General features: G+C 49.1%; 1 protein-coding gene across 5 annotated transcripts in view; it reads right to left on the bottom strand.

Annotated features, from left to right (window-relative positions):
- Positions 1-7852: 7852 nt before the first annotated feature.
- ephb6 (eph receptor B6) overlaps positions 7853-20869 on the bottom strand; it is a 100939-nt gene continuing 87922 nt past the window's right edge. For 4 of the 5 annotated variants that reach the window (XM_071395086.1, XM_071395087.1, XM_071395084.1 and 1 more), the window contains 13 exons: positions 15483-15754; positions 15147-15228; positions 12942-13066; positions 12694-12856; positions 12479-12593; positions 12313-12368; positions 11646-11762; positions 11246-11493; positions 10830-11048; positions 10523-10672; positions 10010-10194; positions 9676-9831; positions 7853-9567 (listed from right to left, as the gene is read on the bottom strand). In XM_071395086.1, coding sequence (XP_071251187.1) covers positions 9462-9567; positions 9676-9831; positions 10010-10194; positions 10523-10672; positions 10830-11048; positions 11246-11493; positions 11646-11762; positions 12313-12368; positions 12479-12593; positions 12694-12856; positions 12942-13066; positions 15147-15228; positions 15483-15754 — 1994 coding nt within the window. In that variant the 3' untranslated portion in view covers positions 7853-9461. The remainder of the gene's footprint in view (positions 9568-9675; positions 9832-10009; positions 10195-10522; positions 10673-10829; positions 11049-11245; positions 11494-11645; positions 11763-12312; positions 12369-12478; positions 12594-12693; positions 12857-12941; positions 13067-15146; positions 15229-15482; positions 15755-20869) is intronic. The other variant, XM_071395085.1, reaches the window with a different exon arrangement.

Genomic DNA, 20869 nt, shown 5'->3' with positions numbered 1-20869 from the left:
ATAGAATTGTTGCATTTCGTTGTCCTCCGGTGGCTGGCTAGCTTGCTAGCTAAATCAACCATGGATAGGGATAGGGATTTGGACTTGTGGTTTTACGTAATTCTCCGTACTGGCCAATGATTATAACAGCAATTCTGATCCAACCATAAAGTCATACATTGTGCCCCTGGCCTGAGAGGATGGAAGTTCAATATGTAGCTAGATGCAGTAGGCTAATTTTAACTAGCTGGCTCATCGTTGTCTATGAAAGGAAGTTAGGCTAGCGAGCAAGCATTATAGCCAGGTAGCCTAGGACAAAAGAAACAAAAAGCGTGTTCTGTATGACAGTCATAGACCTTTCGGCAACATTAATTAGGGTGACTATCCCACACACACACACACACACACACACACACACACACACACACACACACACACACACACACACACACACACACACACACACACACACACACACACACACACACACACACACACACACACACACACACACACACACACACACACACACAGGAATCAGTACCATGGACAGCCACATCGCATTTAGCTTACATTGAATGGACTAATTTGTTTTTGGTATCTTTTAGTTGTCACTGTATTAGGCTAAGCATAGGTAATTTGATGATGTTGAGATGTTTAGGTTGAAATGGTGCTGGTATAGTGGAGGCAGCTACTGTTTTCTTTGCTACTTGAGGTAACTATTTGTGGTTCTAAATCAATAGTTGTTTAGTAGGCTGAAAACATTTACTTGCGACCATGCTGTAGGTCATGTAACTTTTTGTTGCATGCAATATGCTTTGTGCACTTCACCGGACAGATGTTGCTCTCCGGTTTAGTGATGAAACAAAGGTGTGGTTGAATTTATTCTGCCACTGTGTCCTCTTACTGTCTCGGCCTTAGGCCTATATATCACAGTTGCAAGGCATAACTGCAACTGTCTAACAGTTTATAGAGCAAACAACGCAATTGTAACAACAATAGGACTTCTTTTTTCCTTGGCTTGACTTCCCCAGTGATTTTATCCATGCACCACTACTGCCTAAGCCTATAGGCTATTTCGAGAGTATGAAACCATCACAGTCAGAAAAAGTGAGGAATGTATTCTTCAATGATCATGGAAATGAAATAAATGAAAGGAAATAGATACTTATTTCTAATTATTTTATATAGCAAAGATAAAATAAATAGATTTTTGCTCTTTTCACTACTGGCAAATGATTGCATCTTGTTATATTTGGCTACCTGTTTTTTGTCATGAATAAGAGTGCCATTATATATTCCCCAATTGTCACACCCTGATCTGTATCACCTGTCTTGTGCTTGTCTCCACCCCCCACCAGGTGTCTCCCATTTGTCCCCATTATCTCCTGTGTATTTATACCAGTGTTTTCTGTTTGTCTGTTACCAGTTCGTCTTTTCCCATCAAGTCTTACCAGCGTGTTTTCCCGTTTTCGAGTCTTTCTAGCAGCTGTTTTCTAGTCTTCCCGGTTCCCAGAACGGCAGTTCCCTGACTGCCGTTCTGTACCTCTTTGACTCTGCCCTGGATTACAGAACTCTGCCACCCCTTGACCTGCCATGGCCTGTCGCCTTGTATATTAAATATTCTGAGACCTGTACTATCCGCCTCCTGTGTCTGCATCTGGGTCATATCCTGAGTTGTGATAGTACGAACTGGCCATGACTGACCAAGCAGACTCAGACCAGCTCTGCAACACTGTCTCCTCACAAGCAGCCACCAACTGAAGACCTGCTACGGAACCTTATGGAAGGATTCCATACTGTCGCAAAATGCCACGACCAAACCTTCCACACCTTACTGGAGCAATTCTGCGGGCTGTCTTATATGCAGCAAGCCACAATGGTACACACCCAGACAGTCAGTAACCCCGCTACTAGTGGCACTTCTCCCCGTCCTACCCTGGCTCTCCGAGAATCCCACTTACCTCCTCCGGAGCCCTACGCTGGGGATTCTGAAACATGCCGGAGATAGTGAATCTTATATCCCAGACATTGTGGGAGCGGTGTGGGAGCAACAAACCACCGTGTGCCATAATCTGGAGGCGTTCGTAGCGGAGGTAAGGAAGTTGTTCGATTCTCCGATGTCCGGGAGAGAGGCGGCTCGGAAGCTACTGCAACTGAGTCAGGATTCCCATAGTGTGGCGGACTACGTGTTGGACTTTTGCACGTTGGCCGCAGAGAGTGGATGGAATCCGGAGTCCTTATTCGACACCTTCCTTCATGGATTATCGGAGAGAATTAAAGACGAGCTCGCAGCCCGGGAGCTACCCATGGACCTCAACTCCCTCATAGCCCAGACCATAAGGAAAGATGGGCGGCTACGTGAACGCAGGTTGGGAGAGGAAGTCTGTTCCCGACCACCCTCGTTTGTCTTCGGTTTTTTCCTTGCCTCCGAAGAATCCCTGAAGTCCCCAACACCTACACTCCCGAGAGAATCCAAAGTTACCCGAGTTCCCTTGGGAATCATCAAGGACTGTCGACTCGTCTCCTCCGGCCCCCATGCAACTGGGCAAGGCTAAATGATCCCCTGAGGAACATTCACGCAGACTGATCTCTAAAAGCTGTCTGTATTGTGGAACTTTGGGACATTACATTTCCACCTATCAAATAAAAAGCCCATGCCCATCAGTAGGTACGAGTACGCTGGTGGGCCATACAGGGAGTCTCTCATCTCCCTTTACTCGTACTCCTCTCCATGCTATCCTGTTGTGGGGGTGACCGGTCTAAATCTCTCTGGGTGCTCCTGGTCTCTGGGGCCGACGAGAGTTTTATGGAAACTGCCCTGGTATTGGTGCTGGGGATCTTCACACAACCCCTCTCCTTTCCCATGGAAGCCAGAGCATTGAACGGGTGCTGTATTGGCAGGATCAGTCACAGCACTATTCCTATGCAGTTCCTGCTCATTGAATCTCCTTATGCACCCGTGGTTTTGGGATTGTCATGGCTCCAGAGGCACAACCCCCTGATCGACTGGGCTATGGGTTCTATCCTGGGGTGGAGCCCGTTCTGCCACACACATTGCCTCAAGGCAGCACAGCCTGCCCCTGGACGTCCTCCAGTGGGCTTGGGTAAAGCCTTGGATCTCTCCACCATCCCTGTGGAGTATCAGGACCTCTGGGAGCTTTTCAACAAGGCACGCACCACATGTCTTCCTCCGCATCGACTCTATGATTGGGCCATTGACTTCCTCCCTGGTACTACACCTCCTCGGGGGCGGCTCTACTCCCTGTCTGGTCCGGAGACCAAGGCCATGGAAGAGTACATTGAGGGCTCTCTGGCTGCTGGGAGCATTCGTCCTTCATCCTCTCCTGCCGGCGCAGGGTTCTTCTTTGTGGAGAAAAAGGAAAAAACCTGCACCCGTGTATCAACAACAGGAGCCTCATTGATATCACAGTAAAGAACCGTTACCCGCTACCACTCCTCTCCTTGGCATTCGAGCCTCTCCAGGGGGCGACTGTACTTTCGAAGTTGGACCTTCGGAAAGCCTACCATCTGGTTCAGATACGGGAAGGAGATGAATGGAAAACAGCCTTTAACACAGCTAGCGGGCACTACGAGTATCTGGTGATGCCATTCGGATTGACCAGCGCTCCTGCAGTGTTCCAGGCTCTGGTCAATGATGTGCTCTGTGACATGTTAAACTGATTTGTGTTTGTTTACCTCAACCACATCCTTGTCTTTTCCCGTTTGGTTCAAGAGCATGTCCTCCACGTACGGCAAGTCCTACCGCGGCAAGTCCTAAAGGCTGAGAAGTGTGAATTCCATCGTTCCACTGTCTCTTTTCTGGGATACGTCATTGCAGCGGGGATCATTCAGATGGATCCTGACAAGGTGAAAGCAGTGGTTGGTTGACCTCAACCCACGTCCAGAATGCAGTTTCAATGTTTTCTGGGATTTGCACATTTATACCGCCGCTTCATTCAGGACTACAGCATCCTGGCTCCCCCCCTCACTGCTCTCACCTCTCCCAAGGTTCCGTTCACTTGGTCCCCAGCTGCTGGCTGGATGTTTTCTGATCTGAAGCATCGGTTCACTACAGCCCCTTCCTCATCCATCCTGACCCGTCCCGTCAGTTCGTGGTAGAGGTTGACGCTTCTGATGTTGGAGTGGGGGCCGTCCTGTCCCAGCGGTCTGCCATGGACCAAAAGCTGCATCCCTGTGCCTTCCTGTCCCAATGTCACAATCCCACTGCGAGGAACTATGACATAGGAAATTGGGAACTTCTGGTGGTCAAGATGACATTGGAGGAGTGGAGGCACTGGCTTGAAGGGAAGGAACATCCAGTCTTGGTGTGGACCGACCATAAGATTTTAAAATATCTCCACACCGCCAAGCGCCTCAACTCTAGGCAGGCCCGTTTGGCTCTGTTATTCCCACAATTTAATTTTACCATCTCCTACCGCCAGAGTCCAAGAATGTGAAGCCTGACGCTCTCTGTCGCCTGTACAGTTCCGCTGCCACACCATCTGACTCTGAGACCATCCTCCCTACCTCCTGTCTAGCAGCTACAGTAGTCTGGGGTATTGAGGGCCTGGTCTGGGGGGGGCCCGGCTAACCGGATGTTTGTCCCAGATCTGGCTCGGTCTCCAGTCCTGGAGTAGGCTCATTCCTCTAAGCTAACCTGCCATCACGGCTCCAAACCCTGGCCTTCCTCCGACAACGCTTTTGGTGGTCCACTATGGTTTCTGACGTCTCCGCATTTGTCGCCGAATGCACGGTGTGTGCTCAGAATAAGACTCAGCGGCAAGCTCCGGCTGGCCTCCTTCAACCACTCCCTGTTCCTCATCGCCCATGGTCCCATATATCCCTGGACTTTGTCACTGGTCTCCCTCTGTCTGATGGCAACACCACCATCCTTACAGTGGTGGATAGGTTTTCTAAAGCTGCCCATTTCATCCCCCTCCCCAAGTTACCGGCATAGTCTCTGATCGTGGTCCTCAGTTCTCGTCCCGATTCTAGAAGGCGTTCTGCACCCTCATTGGGTTGTCGGCCAGCCTGTCCTCCGGGTTTCATCCTCAATCCAATGGCCAGTCGGAGCGTGCCAATCAGGACCTGGAGACAACTCTTCGGTGCCTCGTCTCGGCCAACCCCAACACCTGGAGCCAGCAACTCGTGTGGGTAGAGTCCGCTCGGGAACACCCTTCCTTGCTCGGCCACTGGGCTCTCGCCCTTCGAGTGCTCCGTGGGTTATCAGCCCCCGCTCTTCTCTGAGCAAGAGGAAGAGGTCAACATACCCTTGGCCCCGATGTTCTTCCGCCGTTGTTGGTGTACCTGGAAGAGAACTCGGTCCGCTCTTCTCAAGACCACCTCCAGGTATCGTCGACAAGCGGACCGCCACCGGACCCCGGCTCCCCGCTATCATCTCGGGCAGAGGGTATGGCTGTCTACGCCGGATATGCCCCTCCGGGTGGAGTCTCGTAAACATTCCCCCCATTTTACTGGTCCATTCCCATCTCTAAAGTCCTTAGCCGCTCTGCTATTCGTCTTCTGTTGCCCCGTACCCTCCGTATACATCCTACTTTTCATGTGTCTAGGATTAAACCTTCATCTCACAGACCTATGTCTCCTCCTGTGTCTGCATCTAGGTCATATCCTGAGTCATGATACCATTTGCACAAGGCTACTAGGCTACTTTAGCCTTCTTGCAATGCAATACTTCAACCACTAGAAACGTGCGTACGCATGGTCTAAAGTTTGCGGGGGGATATACACATTCTCACCTCAATTTCAGTTTTTCTAAATGCCAACTTTTGCGTAAAAACTGGCACACAAGTTTTGGACATATTTTGTGCATGTGCAATGTTTATAAATGAGGCCCCTGGTCAGTGGCAAGCCGTCATTCAGGGCAAGTGGGGTAGAGCCTGTTTAGCAAAGAAGAAATGTACATATATCAGTTTGCAAACAATGTAAAACATTTATTGAGTTAATAAAGCTGCATACAAACATGGTCTCTTTTTTGCTTTCTTGAGTGAGGCAGCTCCAAAACGCAGGTGTTTCAGCCAAGCTTAGTGCTTTCTGTGGTGGAGGTGCTGCTAGCGGAAAATACAGAGCGTAGGGGTTGGTAATCTTCTCTAGTTGCACCGTGATGGGCTCAGTGTTCTGTCACTCATGGGGACACTGCAAAATCTACAGGGAGAGTTCGAAATTTCAAGCCCCTTGGGTGCTGCCATAGATTTACATTAGAAGTTCCCATCCAAGAAGGCTCAAGGTCATTGGCCACAGATACAATTATGTCAAATCACATTATATCTACCGTAGCTTTGATTGGACTGATCATGTCAACATCATACTTTCAAAATCTTAGGTAGCAAGCTAGACAAGCAGTCATCATCATGAATCACGTCAACAATCTACTGGCAAATCCTTTTCAATCCTTGTCATATGAAGAGAAATTATAGATAAACCGTATCGGTGCTCATCGGCCATTGGACATTAACATTACACAACAAGTTGGAAATCTCAAGTTCAACAATGAGTGGTTTGGAAGGAATCAGTGGCTAACTGCAAGCGTTGCAAAGCAATCCCTATTTTGCTTCCCTGCCTGCTATTCGGTGGAGAGGGTGTGTGGTCCAAGTCTCGGTTTAAGGGTATCTTTTCCAAGCTTAAAAGGATTAACATTCACACGCAACACCATGGGCCAGAAAATATCAAATACATTGTCCATGCTGTCAATCCAGCATGACTTCTGCCACGTTCAAAACAACTGGAAACTCAGAACTGGGAAATATCAGACTTCAGTGAGTTCAACACAACTGGGAACTCAAAAAATACATTTTGAGCGGTCATCTAACTGGGAATTCCAAGTTGGGAACTCTGGCCTCTTTCTAGAGCTCCGACCTGAAGATCACTGACGTCATGATTCGACCTTGTTTTTTCCGAATTCCCAGTTGTTTTGAAAGCACCGTAAAGAATGCCAGACTTTGATGACAAAGCTTCATTAAAAAAATAGCCCACAAGAAGGACCGCTATGCCACCTTCCTGTTCAAGTGAGCACAGCACAACGGAGTCCAAAAATTTATTGTATGCTGTTGCATAAATGATGTAATATGCCAGGGATATATGTATACTGTAGCTAAGAAAGTAATACTAAGTGTATGTTGTGTAGTGAGTTGTTAGTAGCCAATGTGACTCACCCTAATAATGGGGTCCCTTTTCCCCTCATAACTTAGTCTACTGTTCTGACTTGGTGGTGCACATGTAGCCTATAGCCTGTTTTAGAGAAATGTCTTCATCAAATATTGTAAGAGCTTTCATTGTCTGCTTATATGCCCCATTTATTTATCCTACAGTTCTGACTTGTACAGGGAGAATACTGTAAGAATGGCCCATGTTCTGAATTCTGTCGCTCTACATTTAAAAAAAATAGTTATATTGACTACGTCCGTCGTCGCTCGCTCATTAATGTCTTAGTCGAAATTATGGATAGCCCCTTATCCGCTCACCGTTCCCTTATGCCATAGTTTCTACATCTCAATTGTCAGTAGAAATCACATTTGTTTAAGCAAGTCAGCCATAACAGCTATGTTTTTTAAAAAGGCAGTGAATGAGGCTGAATGAACTGTTTCGCTGCCAGACAAGGCTCCTCTGATAGCCAGGTGTAACGGTCGTAAGGATCCCGTGCATGGTGCTGAAAAGAAACAGTGCCACAGCAGTTTGTGGGCACCGTTTTTCACTCTTATAGTGCAATTCATGTATTGCTTAGTGTTGTGTAGTGGCTTTGTTGGCAATTTGTTTTTGAGTTTGCCCCACCAAGATTGACATGCTAAAATCGCCAGTGCCCCTGGTGATTAAACTGTTTTTATGCGTCAGACACATAACAGGCTTAATGCAGTGATTTAAATAAAATCATATTCTTTATTTTACAAATTTGCACAATAGTGGAATAGTGGTGAACAAATCAAAATAAAACACACTTACTCAAGTGCATACACTCTTACACACACACACACACACACACACACACACACACACACACACACACACACACACACACACACACACACACACACACACACACACACACACACACACACACACACACACACACACACACACACAAAATCGAAGAATGAGAGAAGGTGAAACTCGCGACTGGAGACTTGTAGGCGCCGAGGTCCAGAGTGATGACAAGATCCCGATTTATGACACTGTTTGTTTGGATGGCTGACAATCTGTGAGTTGTCAAAGGGGTCAAACACACCTCATCTGAGGCTTTCTCCAGGGAGGGACGTTCCCACAGAACCCTGGGAGCGTGGACACCATTGGAGGTGTGAAGACGGATGAAATTAATATTATTGTGTGAATTAAACTGTAATGTTACAAATGTTGATATGTTTTATTGTACTGTAAGTGCTATGGATTTATTGTTGAAGGGAAACTGTGTGATTTTGTTAGCCGGACTGCGGATAGTTCTAGGAGGAGCGACACAGAATGGTGACCCTCCTCAGTTGATGGGGATTTCTTCACGCACACACACACACACACACACACACACACACACACACACACACACACACACACACACACACACACACACACACACACACACACACACACACACACACACACACACACACACACACACACACACACACACACACACACACACACACACACACACACACACACACACACACACACTCCTCATACAGCATACAGCATACACACATGAACATTAACACAAACAGACCCAGAATACTCACGAAGCATAACATCGCCTTCCTTACTTCGATGGGCAATCAGATCACATAGTCATTTCACATTCACAATGCTCAAATGACCCAGTGACTTTATCTATAAAAAAAGGAATGTGAACTGTGAAATATACACAGAGGAGGGTGCTGCTCAATGGTGGGTGACTCCATTCTGCCACGATGTAAACTACAACCCCATTTCTTGAGTCTAATGGAATAATCCCCAAAAAAGTGACCAGGCTAGTGACTGATGGGAAAAACCATTGGCTAATGTTTAGTCAACAAGGGTTGCCATTTTCTGATTTCAGTACATATGATGTGATGTAGCTTAACAAATAATCATGAACAGTGTTCATGATATCAACATGAATCAGTAAAATCACTTTTGATTGTCTATGCAATTGCTTGTGACGGGAGATCCCTATGTTTGGGTAAAAAATAAATGTTCACTGTTTTCATTTATTGAGGGTGGTGACACGAGTGAAAGAGGGAGGGACAGTAGTGAGACAACGTGGGAGGAGTGAGGGAAAGAGAGGAGGAAGAGAGAAGTAGAGACTGGCAAAAAGAGAGTTAGAATGGTAACAACAGCCAACAAGTGAAATAAAACACATTTTTTAAGACTTTTCCCCTTCAAATCTTCCTGTTCCTCCTCATCAACTCTCCTCCCAGATCTTGCTTTGCCTTGGACTACAGCTCCAATAGTGCACCTCTCTGTTACTTCCTGTGAAGCTCTCAGGTGATAGGTGGGTTCTAGACCTCCACCTGGCCCTGGGTGAGGTGAGTTCTGAGCTGCTGGGCTGCATTGGTGATCTTCCTCTGGTGTCCCAACAGGTCCACCCCCAGGTTCTGCACATCCCTGAGGGAAGGAGAGAAGGAGAGAGAGAGTATCCATTGCTTATAAAATCATGATTAGCATTTTATGAAAATAACTTTATTGATATTGAAATGGAAGCCCAGGACTCACTCCATGGTTACCCTGCTGACTCGGTCCAGTGTGTCCAGATGTGCCCTCTCAAACTGGTCCTTATACCTGTCCATCCTCAACGCTGTCAGCCACTCACTGACTGTCGCCACTGACGACAGGTCTGTGGGGGTGGGACTCAGCAGTGGCTGGGTGGAGCTTGAGTTGGAGAGGGAAAGATCGAGATTGAAAATGATTAGCCTAACATAGCAATGATTCAATACATTTACATGATAACATAATACATGCTCTCCTAAGATCACTGTTTGTGAATGTGATCCGTTACGTCTGCTGTGTAAAATATGGAAGAAAAGGCAGATGGGAGGTGTAGTCCCACCGGGGATGCTCTGCCTTGAGGGAGGCAGGGTGTCGTATGAGCCTGTCCAGGGAGGAGAGGAGGGAGTCGAAGCCTAGCCGGTCGCCCCTCTCAGCCTGCCAACACTGCAGCATCAGGGAGTGGAGCGCTGGAGGACAGTTATGGGGGGCTGGGAGACGGTACTGGTCTGCTACCACCTTCATTACCTGTAGTATAGGGAGGGAAGAGAGAGGAGGTAGGGGAGGGGAGAAAGAAGGCGGACAGGGGCAAGGAGAGGGAGACAGAGAGGCAAAGGGAGGAAGAGCAAGAAGAGAGAGAGCGAGAGGGGGAGAGAGAGAGAGAGGCAGAGAGAGAGGGAGAGAGAGAGAGAGAAAGAAGGAGGAAGGGTATTAGTAACCATCTGGATGTTAACAAGCTGCCCTATATAGAGAGGTCCCATCAGTACAGAGGGACTTACAGATGATTAACCATTCTGTTCAGCTGTCAGTGTGTTTAGTCTCTGTTTGGCTCTCGCTTAACCCTCCCACAACTCACTTCCTGATTGCTCATGTCCCAGTATGGCCGCTCGCCATATGACATCACTTCCCACATGAGCACTCCGAAGCTCCAGACATCACTAGCTGAGCTGAACTTGCGATGCTGGAAGGCCTCCGGGGCTGTCCACCTGACAGGAATCTTACTGCCCTGAGAGGAGAGAGAAGGGTGAGTGGTTGAGGACTGTGAATGTTGTGATCTTCTATTAACATAAGTAGTCTTTTAGAGTGGAAATACAAGACTAAACATCATTAAGCAAACACAGAAGCATATCAACAGGAAAACTCAATTTCCCAGCAGCATGTACCAGTGAGGCAGTGTAGGTGGGCATGTTGTGGTCCAGACCCCTCATGAGACGTGACAGGCCAAAGTCAGACACCTTACACACCAGGTTAGAGTTGACTAGCACGTTCCTGGCAGCCAGGTCCCGGTGGACAAAGTTCCTCTCAGAGAGGTACCTCATCCCAGCCCCAACACCCCTCACCATCCCTACCAGCTGGAGAACACTGAACTGGTCCTCATTCTCCTGGGGGGTGAGAGAAATGGAGAGATAGAGAGAGAGATAGATTATGGTCAGTTATTGTAAAATAATGTACTGTTTTCTCAGTCTCACCCTGAGGAGTTAGTTATTGTGTAGATGGGAGTTGTAGTTCTTAGTCTAACATTGTGTAGATGGGAGTTGTAGTTCTTGGTCTAACATGGTGTAGATGTTGTAGCGCTCACCCTGAGGAAGGCATCCAGTGGTCCATTCTCCATGAACTCAGTGATGATCCTCTCTGGTGGGTTGTGGGTGACCACCCCCTCCAGCTTCAGCACGTTGGGGTGGTCAAACTGACCCAGCACCCCCGCCTCGGTCATAAACACCGCCTTCTCTCTGTCTGTCACGCCCCAGCGCAGCGTCTTCACTGCCACCAGCACCTCCCTACGACCCAGGGGCCGGTAGCGCCCCCGAGACACCTCCCCAAACTGGGCTGGTGGGGGAAACGGTGGGAGAGAGAGAGAGATATTATGAGTTGAGTTTGGACCCAGCTTGACTCCTGGCCCAACTTATGAGCTATGAAAACACCTGACAAGCTTTTTACAGAACTATCCCTGTAAGCATGGATCAAACCAGGACCCCTACCTGCACCAATCACCTCTTCTATCTTGAGGTGAGAGGGGTCGATCTCACGGGCAAACTCCTTGACCGCCTCACTGGGGTCCTCATAGGTGGAAGGGTCCACGTAGTACTTCACCCCCCCTGACAGAGGGAACACACAGAGCAGGGATGGCTGTAGTGAACCAGTACAATTACAAAATAGGGCCTGTACAGTGTGTGTGTTGATGTATTTGGCCCTAGACTTTGACATGTCTGGGTCAAGCCATGCTGCGTGACATGCTGCATGATGGCAGAACACTGAGCCCAGAGGAATAATGTCACCCTCAATAAAAACATGCTGCGTTTGGACAAGCAGAACATGTATTTCTTCCTCTCCTCATCTTTCTCCCTCCTTATCCCTCTCCCTTTCATTGCCCATGTCTTTTTCTCTCTGTCTCTCTACAGATGTCACTCTCTCTTCTTCTCTGTCTTTCCCTCCCCTCTCCCCCTCTTTCTCCCACAAGCCCTTGGGGTTATGATGGTAATGGGCATTAGACACGGTCACTACTTCCATTCTCCTCTATAACACACTGCAGAGGCATCCTCTGCACCAACATGTCAACAACACCATAGAAGTAGCATATACCAAATATACAGACAGAGAATATTACAGACAGAATGATAATAGTAGCCATCATACACCCTGACTCACCTTTGTGGCTGATGTACCTCTGGAGTCTGTCACTGTAGGGGCTCTCCCTCCTCTTACTGAGTAAAGACAACAAACCAGTGTTTCAGAACATTGCACTGTGTGTGTGTGTGTGACATGAGTGTGACATGATCATGTATGTGTGGGTAGGAGTTAAGGACCCACTCACCTGCGGAACACAAAAACGACCACTATCGCCACAACGACCAGGAGGAAGGCTGCCCCGCCCATCACAGAACCGACCAATAGAGGGAGCCGATTCTGGATCTGCTTAGAACTCCCCTCTGAGAAAGAAAAAGTGAGAAGCAGAGAGCGATTTAGAGGGTGTTATTGACTGTGAGTGTGTGTGTGGTGCGTGCATTTGTGTGTTTGTGTGTGAGTTACCCAGGGCCAATGTAGTGAAGTAGATAGTATGACTGTAGGGGCCATAGCCCCTCTCGTTGCGGGCCCTGATCTGGAAGGCGTAGATGGAGCCAGGAGCCAGATAGTTGACAGTCACTGTGTTGGTCTCACTGAACACACTCACTGCACTGTCCTCATCTGAACCCTGGGAGAGAGGGGGAGGGAGGGAGAATGGTTCAGTCTCTGGGTGTATGTACTTGTGTCTACATATATGTGTGTGTAGCCTATACCTTGTCGTAGTATCTGAGCTGGTACTCCAGTATGTCTCCATTGGGTCTGTCAGGCTGTGGCCAGGACAGGGTGATGGAGTCTGGGGCTCGACTCAACTGGTGCAGGCTAGGGACCAGAGAGGGCACTGGGAGAGAGAGAGATGGTGAGAGAGATGTATGAGTTTTGTAAAGAAAGAGGGAGGAAGAAAGAGGAACAGGAGGGAGAACATAAGCTGGCCTTGCCAGATCATGTAATTTCTGTACTGACCAGATGGGGGCAGCATGACACAGACTAGTGAATGAGCCAGCTCTGTAGAGTGCTGTCTGGCCAAAGATTTGTATAACTGACCCAAGATAGACCAGAGCCTGTCGTTTCCAATGGGAGAAAATGAATCATAGTGGGAAGAACAAGCAAGGAGGTGGGCAGAGCTAAGCACAAGCTAGTGAGATCCTATTGGAGCGTTATAGCATTTTTGTGCTGCTACCATGTTGTGTTGCTACCATGTTGTTGTCATGTTGTGATGCTACCATGCTGTGTTGTCATGTGTTGCTGCCTTGCTATGTTGTTTTCTTAGGTCTCTCTTTATGTAGTGTTGTGTTGTCTCTCTTGTTGTGATGTGTTTTGTCCTATATTTTTATGTTATTTATTTATTTTAATCCCAGGCCACCGTCCCCACAGGATGACTTTTGCCTTTTGGTAGGCCGCCATTGTAAATAATAATTTGTTCTTAACTGACTTGCCTAGTTAAATAAATATAATTAATTAATTAATTTGCATATTTCCGTTAGGGAACGCCTACTATGAAGTGCTCGTCTGCAATAACTCAATTAGCCCTTGTACTCCTTCTAAACAACAACATTTTTAGAAATGTTGGCAAAGGGTAAAGTATAAAAAACGCAGTCCACTCTGTTTGTTACAGATTATAGTTTTGGAAACAGATAACTGTATGGAGATCAAATGTTTAATCAATGAGAAAATGATCAGAATGTCGGCCACTGGGCTTACTCTCATCACCATATTTGGTAGTGAGTTGAAACGCCAACCAGATGCTTCACATTTATACATCCATTGAAATATCTGTCTCATTGTTCTATCTGTGGTGTGGACTTGCCTGCCAGACTTAGCTGTGCCACCACGGCTGGGAACAGGTTCAGTATGACTCTGTCGTTACAATGGTCGTATCTATTAGAATTAATGTCATTTCACAACCCCAAATGCTTTCTCTAACTCACAGAAGGCAACACAAACAGAAGTTATAACAACCTAATAATACCATTATTATTAGCAGATCTCTGCCCGTATGGGGGCTTCAAAATGTTATTTGTTCAAATCTAATTGGCTATAAGAAATTCTTTATTTTCAAAAGGAGGAAAATAGCTAAATAAAAGTTACAAGTTTCTCTCTGTCTGTCTATAAACTGTCTGTCTATAAACTGTCTGTCTAAACTGTCTGTCTGTAAACTCTCTCCCTCCCTCTCCGTCCCTCTCTATATCTCCTCTCTATATCTCTCTTCTGAGCATAATGTGAGCTGACAGGATATCGAGTCCAGAGAGCAGGACCGGAAAAGATGGAGAGCAGAAAAGAGGGAGAGATAGACACCCATACTCAAAGAAACTGATGTAGACTGACAGACAGACATGAAGTACACACACACACACACACACACACACACACACACACACACACACACACACACACACACACACACACACACACACACACACACACACACACACACACACACACACACACACACACACACACACACACACACACACACACACACACACACACACACAAAAATGACAAACTGAAAGTTTATTCCTTTACTCTCTTGTCACTCTCCTTAAAGGGCAACTTCACAACTTTTCAATCGCATTTTCATTATCTCCAGTACAATACCAGTGTTAACATATGTGAAAACGGCGCATTTCTAAGTTTTGTTGAAAAAATATGACGCTAAAAAGTTCTACCCGATGACATCATCAAAAGTTACAACAAAAAAAGTGATTTTCAAACACTATGAGATTCACGGTGACGTGGGGAGCAAGACTAGAAACTTCTTGCAGGATTTGAAAATGACTTTTAATCCTACAGTGTGATGTTACAGAGAAGCCTTTTAACCACAGATCATAGAAACGCTGTTTTTACGTATGTAGACACTGGTTTGGTGCTGGAGATGAAAAGTGGCAGAAGGGCCCTTTAAGCCTGACTCATGCTCTCACCTGATTGGCTAGTAGTGAAATTGATGCTGGTGAATTGAGGTGGGAAAGGACTCAGAGCTGAGACATCATTGACCGCTTGCACCTGTCAATCAACAGCAGGAAGAAGTAAGACAAGGTTAGGTTAACTAAGTGGATGTACATTTAATCTAGTATCTATATGAGGTAGGTGACTCTAATGCACAAGTTTTATACCTGTATGAGGTAGGTGATGGGAAATGTAGTGTCTATAGTTTTAGTTCTACCTGTATGAGATAGTTAACTCTAGTACTCATGGAAGTTATAGTCCTACCTGTAAGAGGTATGTAAATATAGTGCTCATGGGAGTTGTAGTCATACCTGTATAAGGTAGGTGACTCTGGTGAGCAGGTTGTTGAGGGTGACCTTGGTCTGCTTGATGCCAGTCTGGGATGGGGTGAAGGTGACCGCCTCTCCACACCAGGAGCACGCCCCCGGGGCGGTGAAGGTGGCCGAGGGACAAATCCTACACACCACCCCATACCACACCTCGCTACGACCACCCATGTCCAGTGGAGGGCGCCAACGCAAAGACACCCCACCATCACCACTCTCATACTCCCAGGAGACAGAGGTCGGAGCAGAGGGAGAGCCTGGAGGAGAGAGAGAGGGGAGGTGGAGTGAGAGATGAAACATTTTGAACCTCTTTGGGTCAGTTCTAGTGCCAGCATCAACACATTAAAACAGCATTCATCAATTCCAGTTCACACATAATCATATCTCAGGGACAGATAGAATGAGTAATGTCAGAAAGAGACAGAGAGAGAAAGGGATGGGGACTGGGGAGTCAGAGAGAGACAGAGAGAGAGGGATGGGGACTGGGGAGACAGAGAGAGACAGAGAGAGAGGGATGGGGACTGGGGAGACAGAGAGAGACAGAGAGAGAGGGATGGGGACTGGGGAGACAGAGAGAGACAGAGAGAGAGGGATGGGGACTGGGGAGACAGAGAGAGACAGAGAGAGAGGGATGGGGACTGGGGAGACAGAGAGAGACAGAGAGAGAGGGATGGGGACTGGGGAGACAGAGAGAGACAGAGAGAGAGGGAAGGGGACTGGGGAGACAGAGAGAGACAGAGAGAGAGGGATGGGGACTGGGGAGACAGAGAGAGACAGAGAGAGAGGGATGGGGACTGGGGAGACAGAGAGAGACAGAGAGAGAGGGATGGGGACTGGGGAGTCAGAGAGAGACAGAGAGAGAGGGATGGGGACTGGGGAGACAGAGAGAGACAGAGAGAGAGGGATGGGGACTGGGGAGACAGAGAGAGACAGAGAGAGAGAGGGATGGGGACTGGGGAGACAGAGAGAGACAGAGAGAGAGAGGGATGGGGACTGGGGAGACAGAGAGAGACAGAGAGAGAGAGGGATGGGGACTGGGGAGTCAGAGAGAGACAGAGAGAGAGGGATGGGGACTGGGGAGACAGAGAGAGACAGAGAGAGAGAGGGATGGGGACTGGGGAGACAGAGAGAGACAGAGAGAGAGAGGGATGGGGACTGGGGAGACAGAGAGAGACAGAGAGAGAGAGGGATGGGGACTGGGGAGACAGAGAGAGACAGAGAGAGAGGGATGGGGACTGGGGAGTCAGAGAGAGACAGAGAGAGAGAGGGATGGGGACTGGGGAGACAGAGAGAGACAGAGAGAGAGAGAGAGGGATGGGGACTGGGGAGTCAGAGAGAGACAGAGAGAGAGAGGGATGGGGACTGGGGAGACAGAGAGAGACAGAGAGAAAGGGATGGGGACTGGGGAGACAGAGAGAGACAGACAGAGAGAGGGATGGGGACTGGGGAGACAGAGAGAGACAGAGAGAGAGGGATGGGGACTGGGGAGACAGAGAGAGACAGAGAGAGAGGGATGGGGACTGGGGAGACAGAGAGAGACAGAGAGAGAGGGATGGGGACTGGGGAGTCAGAGAGAGACAGAGAGAGACAGAGAGAGACAGAGAGAGAGGGATGGGGACTGGGGAGACAGAGAGAGACAGAGAGAGAGGGATGGGGACTGGGGAGACAGAGAGAGACAGAGAGAGAGAGAGGGATGGGGACTGGGGAGACAGAGAGAGACAGAGAGAGACAGAGAGAGACAGAGAGAGAGGGATGGGGACTGGGGAGACAGAGAGAGACAGAGAGAGAGAGGGATGGGGACTGGGGAGACAGAGAGAGACAGAGAGAGAGGGATGGGGACTGGGGAGACAGAGAGAGACAGAGAGAGAGAGGGATGGGGACTGGGGAGACAGAGAGAGACAGAGAGAGAGGGATGGGGACTGGGGTGACAGAGAGAGACAGAGAGAGAGGGATGGGGACTGGGGTGACAGAGAGAGACAGAGAGAGAGAGGGATGGGGACTGGGGAGACAGAGAGAGCCAGAGAGAGAGGGATGGGGACTGGGGTGACAGAGAGAGACAGAGAGAGAGAGGGATGGGGACTGGGGAGTCAGAGAGAGACAGAGAGAGAGAGGGATGGGGACTGGGGAGACAGAGAGAGACAGAGAGAGAGGGATGGGGACTGGGGAGACAGAGCGAGACAGAGAGAGAGGGATGGGGACTGGGGTGACAGAGAGAGACAGAGAGAGAGGGATGGGGACTGGGGAGACAGAGAGAGACAGAGAGAGAGGGATGGGGACTGGGGAGTCAGAGAGAGACAGAGAGAGAGAGGGATGGGGACTGGGGAGACAGAGAGAGACAGAGAGAGAGGGATGGGGACTGGGGAGACAGAGAGAGACAGAGAGAGAGAGGGATGGGGACTGGGGAGACAGAGAGAGACAGAGAGAGAGAGGGATGGGGACTGGGGAGACAGAGAGAGACAGAGAGAGAGGGATGGGGACTGGGGAGACAGAGAGAGACAGAGAGAGAGGGATGGGGACTGGGGAGACAGAGAGAGACAGAGAGAGAGGGATGGGGACTGGGGAGTCAGAGAGAGACAGAGAGAGAGAGGGATGGGGACTGGGGAGTCAGAGAGAGACAGAGAGAGAGGGATGGGGACTGGGGAGTCAGAGAGAGACACAGAGAGAGAGGGATGGGGACTGGGGAGTCAGAGAGAGACAGAGAGAGAGAGGGATGGGGACTGGGGAGACAGAGAGAGACAGAGAGAGAGAGGGATGGGGACTGGGGAGACAGAGAGAGACAGAGAGAGAGGGATGGGGACTGGGGAGTCAGAGAGAGACAGAGAGAGAGAGGGATGGGGACTGGGGAGTCAGAGAGAGACAGAGAGAGAGGGATGGGGACTGGGGAGACAGAGAGAGACAGAGAGAGAGAGGGATGGGGACTGGGGAGTCAGAGAGAGACAGAGAGAGAGGGATGGGGACTGGGGAGACAGAGAGAGACAGAGAGAGAGGGATGGGGACTGGGGAGTCAGAGAGAGACAGAGAGAGAGGGATGGGGACTGGGGAGTCAGAGAGAGACAGAGAGAGAGGGATGGGGACTGGGGAGACAGAGAGAGACAGAGAGAGAGAGGGATGGGGACTGGGGAGACAGAGAGAGACAGAGAGAGAGAGAGGGATGGGGACTGGGGAGACAGAGAGAGACAGAGAGAGAGAGGGATGGGGACTGGGGAGACAGAGAGAGACAGAGAGAGAGAGGGATGGGGACTGGGGAGACAGAGAGAGACAGAGAGAGAGAGGGATGGGGACTGGGGAGACAGAGAGAGACAGAGAGATTGAGAGGGATGGGGACTGGGGAGACAGAGAGAGACAGAGAGAGAGAGAGGGATGGGGACTGGGGAGACAGAGAGAGACAGAGAGAGAGGGATGGGGACTGGGGAGACAGAGAGAGACAGACAGAGAGAGAGGGATGGGGACTGGGGAGACAGAGAGAGACAGAGAGAGAGGGATGGGGACTGGGGAGACAGAGAGAGAGACAGAGAGAGAGGGATGGGGACTGGGGAGACAGAGAGAGACAGAGAGAGAGGGATGGGGACTGGGGAGACAGAGAGAGACAGAGAGAGAGAGGGATGGGGACTGGGGAGACAGAGAGAGACAGAGAGAGAGAGGGATGGGGACTGGGGAGACAGAGAGAGACAGAGAGAGAGAGGGATGGGGACTGGGGAGACAGAGAGAGACAGAGAGAGAGAGGGATGGGGACTGGGGAGACAGAGAGAGACAGAGAGAGAGAGGGTTGGGGACTGGGGAGACAGAGAGAGACAGAGAGAGAGAGGGATGGGGACTGGGGAGACAGAGAGAGACAGAGAGAGAGAGGGATGGGGACTGGGGAGACAGAGAGAGACAGAGAGAGAGAGGGATGGGGACTGGGGAGACAGAGAGAGAGAGAGAGAGAGAGGGATGGGGACTGGGGAGACAGAGAGAGACAGAGAGAGACAGAGAGAGACAGAGAGAGACAGAGAGAGACAGAGAGAGACAGAGAGAGAGAGGGATGGGGACTGGGGAGTCAGAGAGAGAGGGATGGGGACTGGGGAGACAGAGAGAGACAGAGAGAGAGAGAGGGATGGGGACTGGGGAGACAGAGAGAGACAGAGAGAGAGAGGGATGGGGACTGGGGAGTCAGAGAGAGACAGAGAGAGAGAGGGATGGGGACTGGGGAGACAGAGAGAGACAGAGAGAGACAGAGAGAGACAGAGAGAGAGGGATGGGGACTGGGGAGACAGAGAGAGACAGAGAGAGAGAGGGATGGGGACTGGGGAGACAGAGAGAGACAGAGAGAGAGAGGGATGGGGACTGGGGAGACAGAGAGAGACAGAGAGAGACAGAGAGAGACAGAGAGAGACAGAGAGAGACAGAGAGAGACAGAGAGAGACAGAGAGAGAGAGGGATGGGGACTGGGGAGTCAGAGAGAGAGGGATGGGGACTGGGGAGACAGAGAGAGACAGAGAGAGAGAGAGGGATGGGGACTGGGGAGACAGAGAGAGACAGAGAGAGAGAGGGATGGGGACTGGGGAGTCAGAGAGAGACAGAGAGAGAGAGGGATGGGGACTGGGGAGACAGAGAGAGACAGAGAGAGTCAGAGAGAGACAGAGAGAGAGAGGGATGGGGACTGGGGAGACAGAGAGAGACAGAGAGAGACAGAGAGAGACAGAGAGAGAGGGATGGGGACTGGGGAGTCAAATGGGGCTTAGAAAGTAAGGCACAATATATGTTAGTGAACAATAATCTAATCATTTAAATGTAATCTAGGAAGAGAGGAAGTGAGAGATGGATAAGAAGGAAGGAAGGAGAGAGAGTAAGGGAGGGAGAAAGAGGGAAGGAAGGAGAGAGAGTAAGGGAGGGAGAAAGAGGGAAGGAAGTAGAGAGAGTAAGGGAGGGAGAAATAGAGAAGGAAAGAAAAGGCTGAATTAAAGGGATGAGTGCCTTCAGAAAGTTCACCCCTTGACCTTTTCCACATGTTGTTGTGTTTCAGCATGAATTTAAAATAGATACAATTGAGTCACTGGGCTATACACAATAGCCTATAATGTCAAAGTTGAATTATGATTTTAGACATTTTTACAAATTAATACAAAATGAAAAGCTGAAATGTCTTGAGTCAATAAATATTCAACCCCTTTGTTATGGCAAGCCTAAGTAAGTTCAGGAGTAAGAAGTTTGCTTAACAAGTCACATAATAAGTTGCATGGACTCTGTGAGCAATAATAGTGTTTATCATGATTTCTAAAATGACTACCTCATCACTGTGACCCGTACATACAATTATCTGTAAGGTCCCTCAGTTGAGCAGTGAATTTCAAACACAGATTCAACCACAAAGACCAGGGAGGTTTTCCAATGCC

Source organism: Salvelinus alpinus, chromosome 4, assembly GCF_045679555.1.
Source record: "Salvelinus alpinus chromosome 4, SLU_Salpinus.1, whole genome shotgun sequence".
NCBI classification, from domain to species: Eukaryota; Metazoa; Chordata; class Actinopteri; order Salmoniformes; family Salmonidae; genus Salvelinus; species Salvelinus alpinus.
Note: the sequence above shows the minus strand (reverse complement) of the source record. Positions and strands in the feature narration are given on the sequence as shown.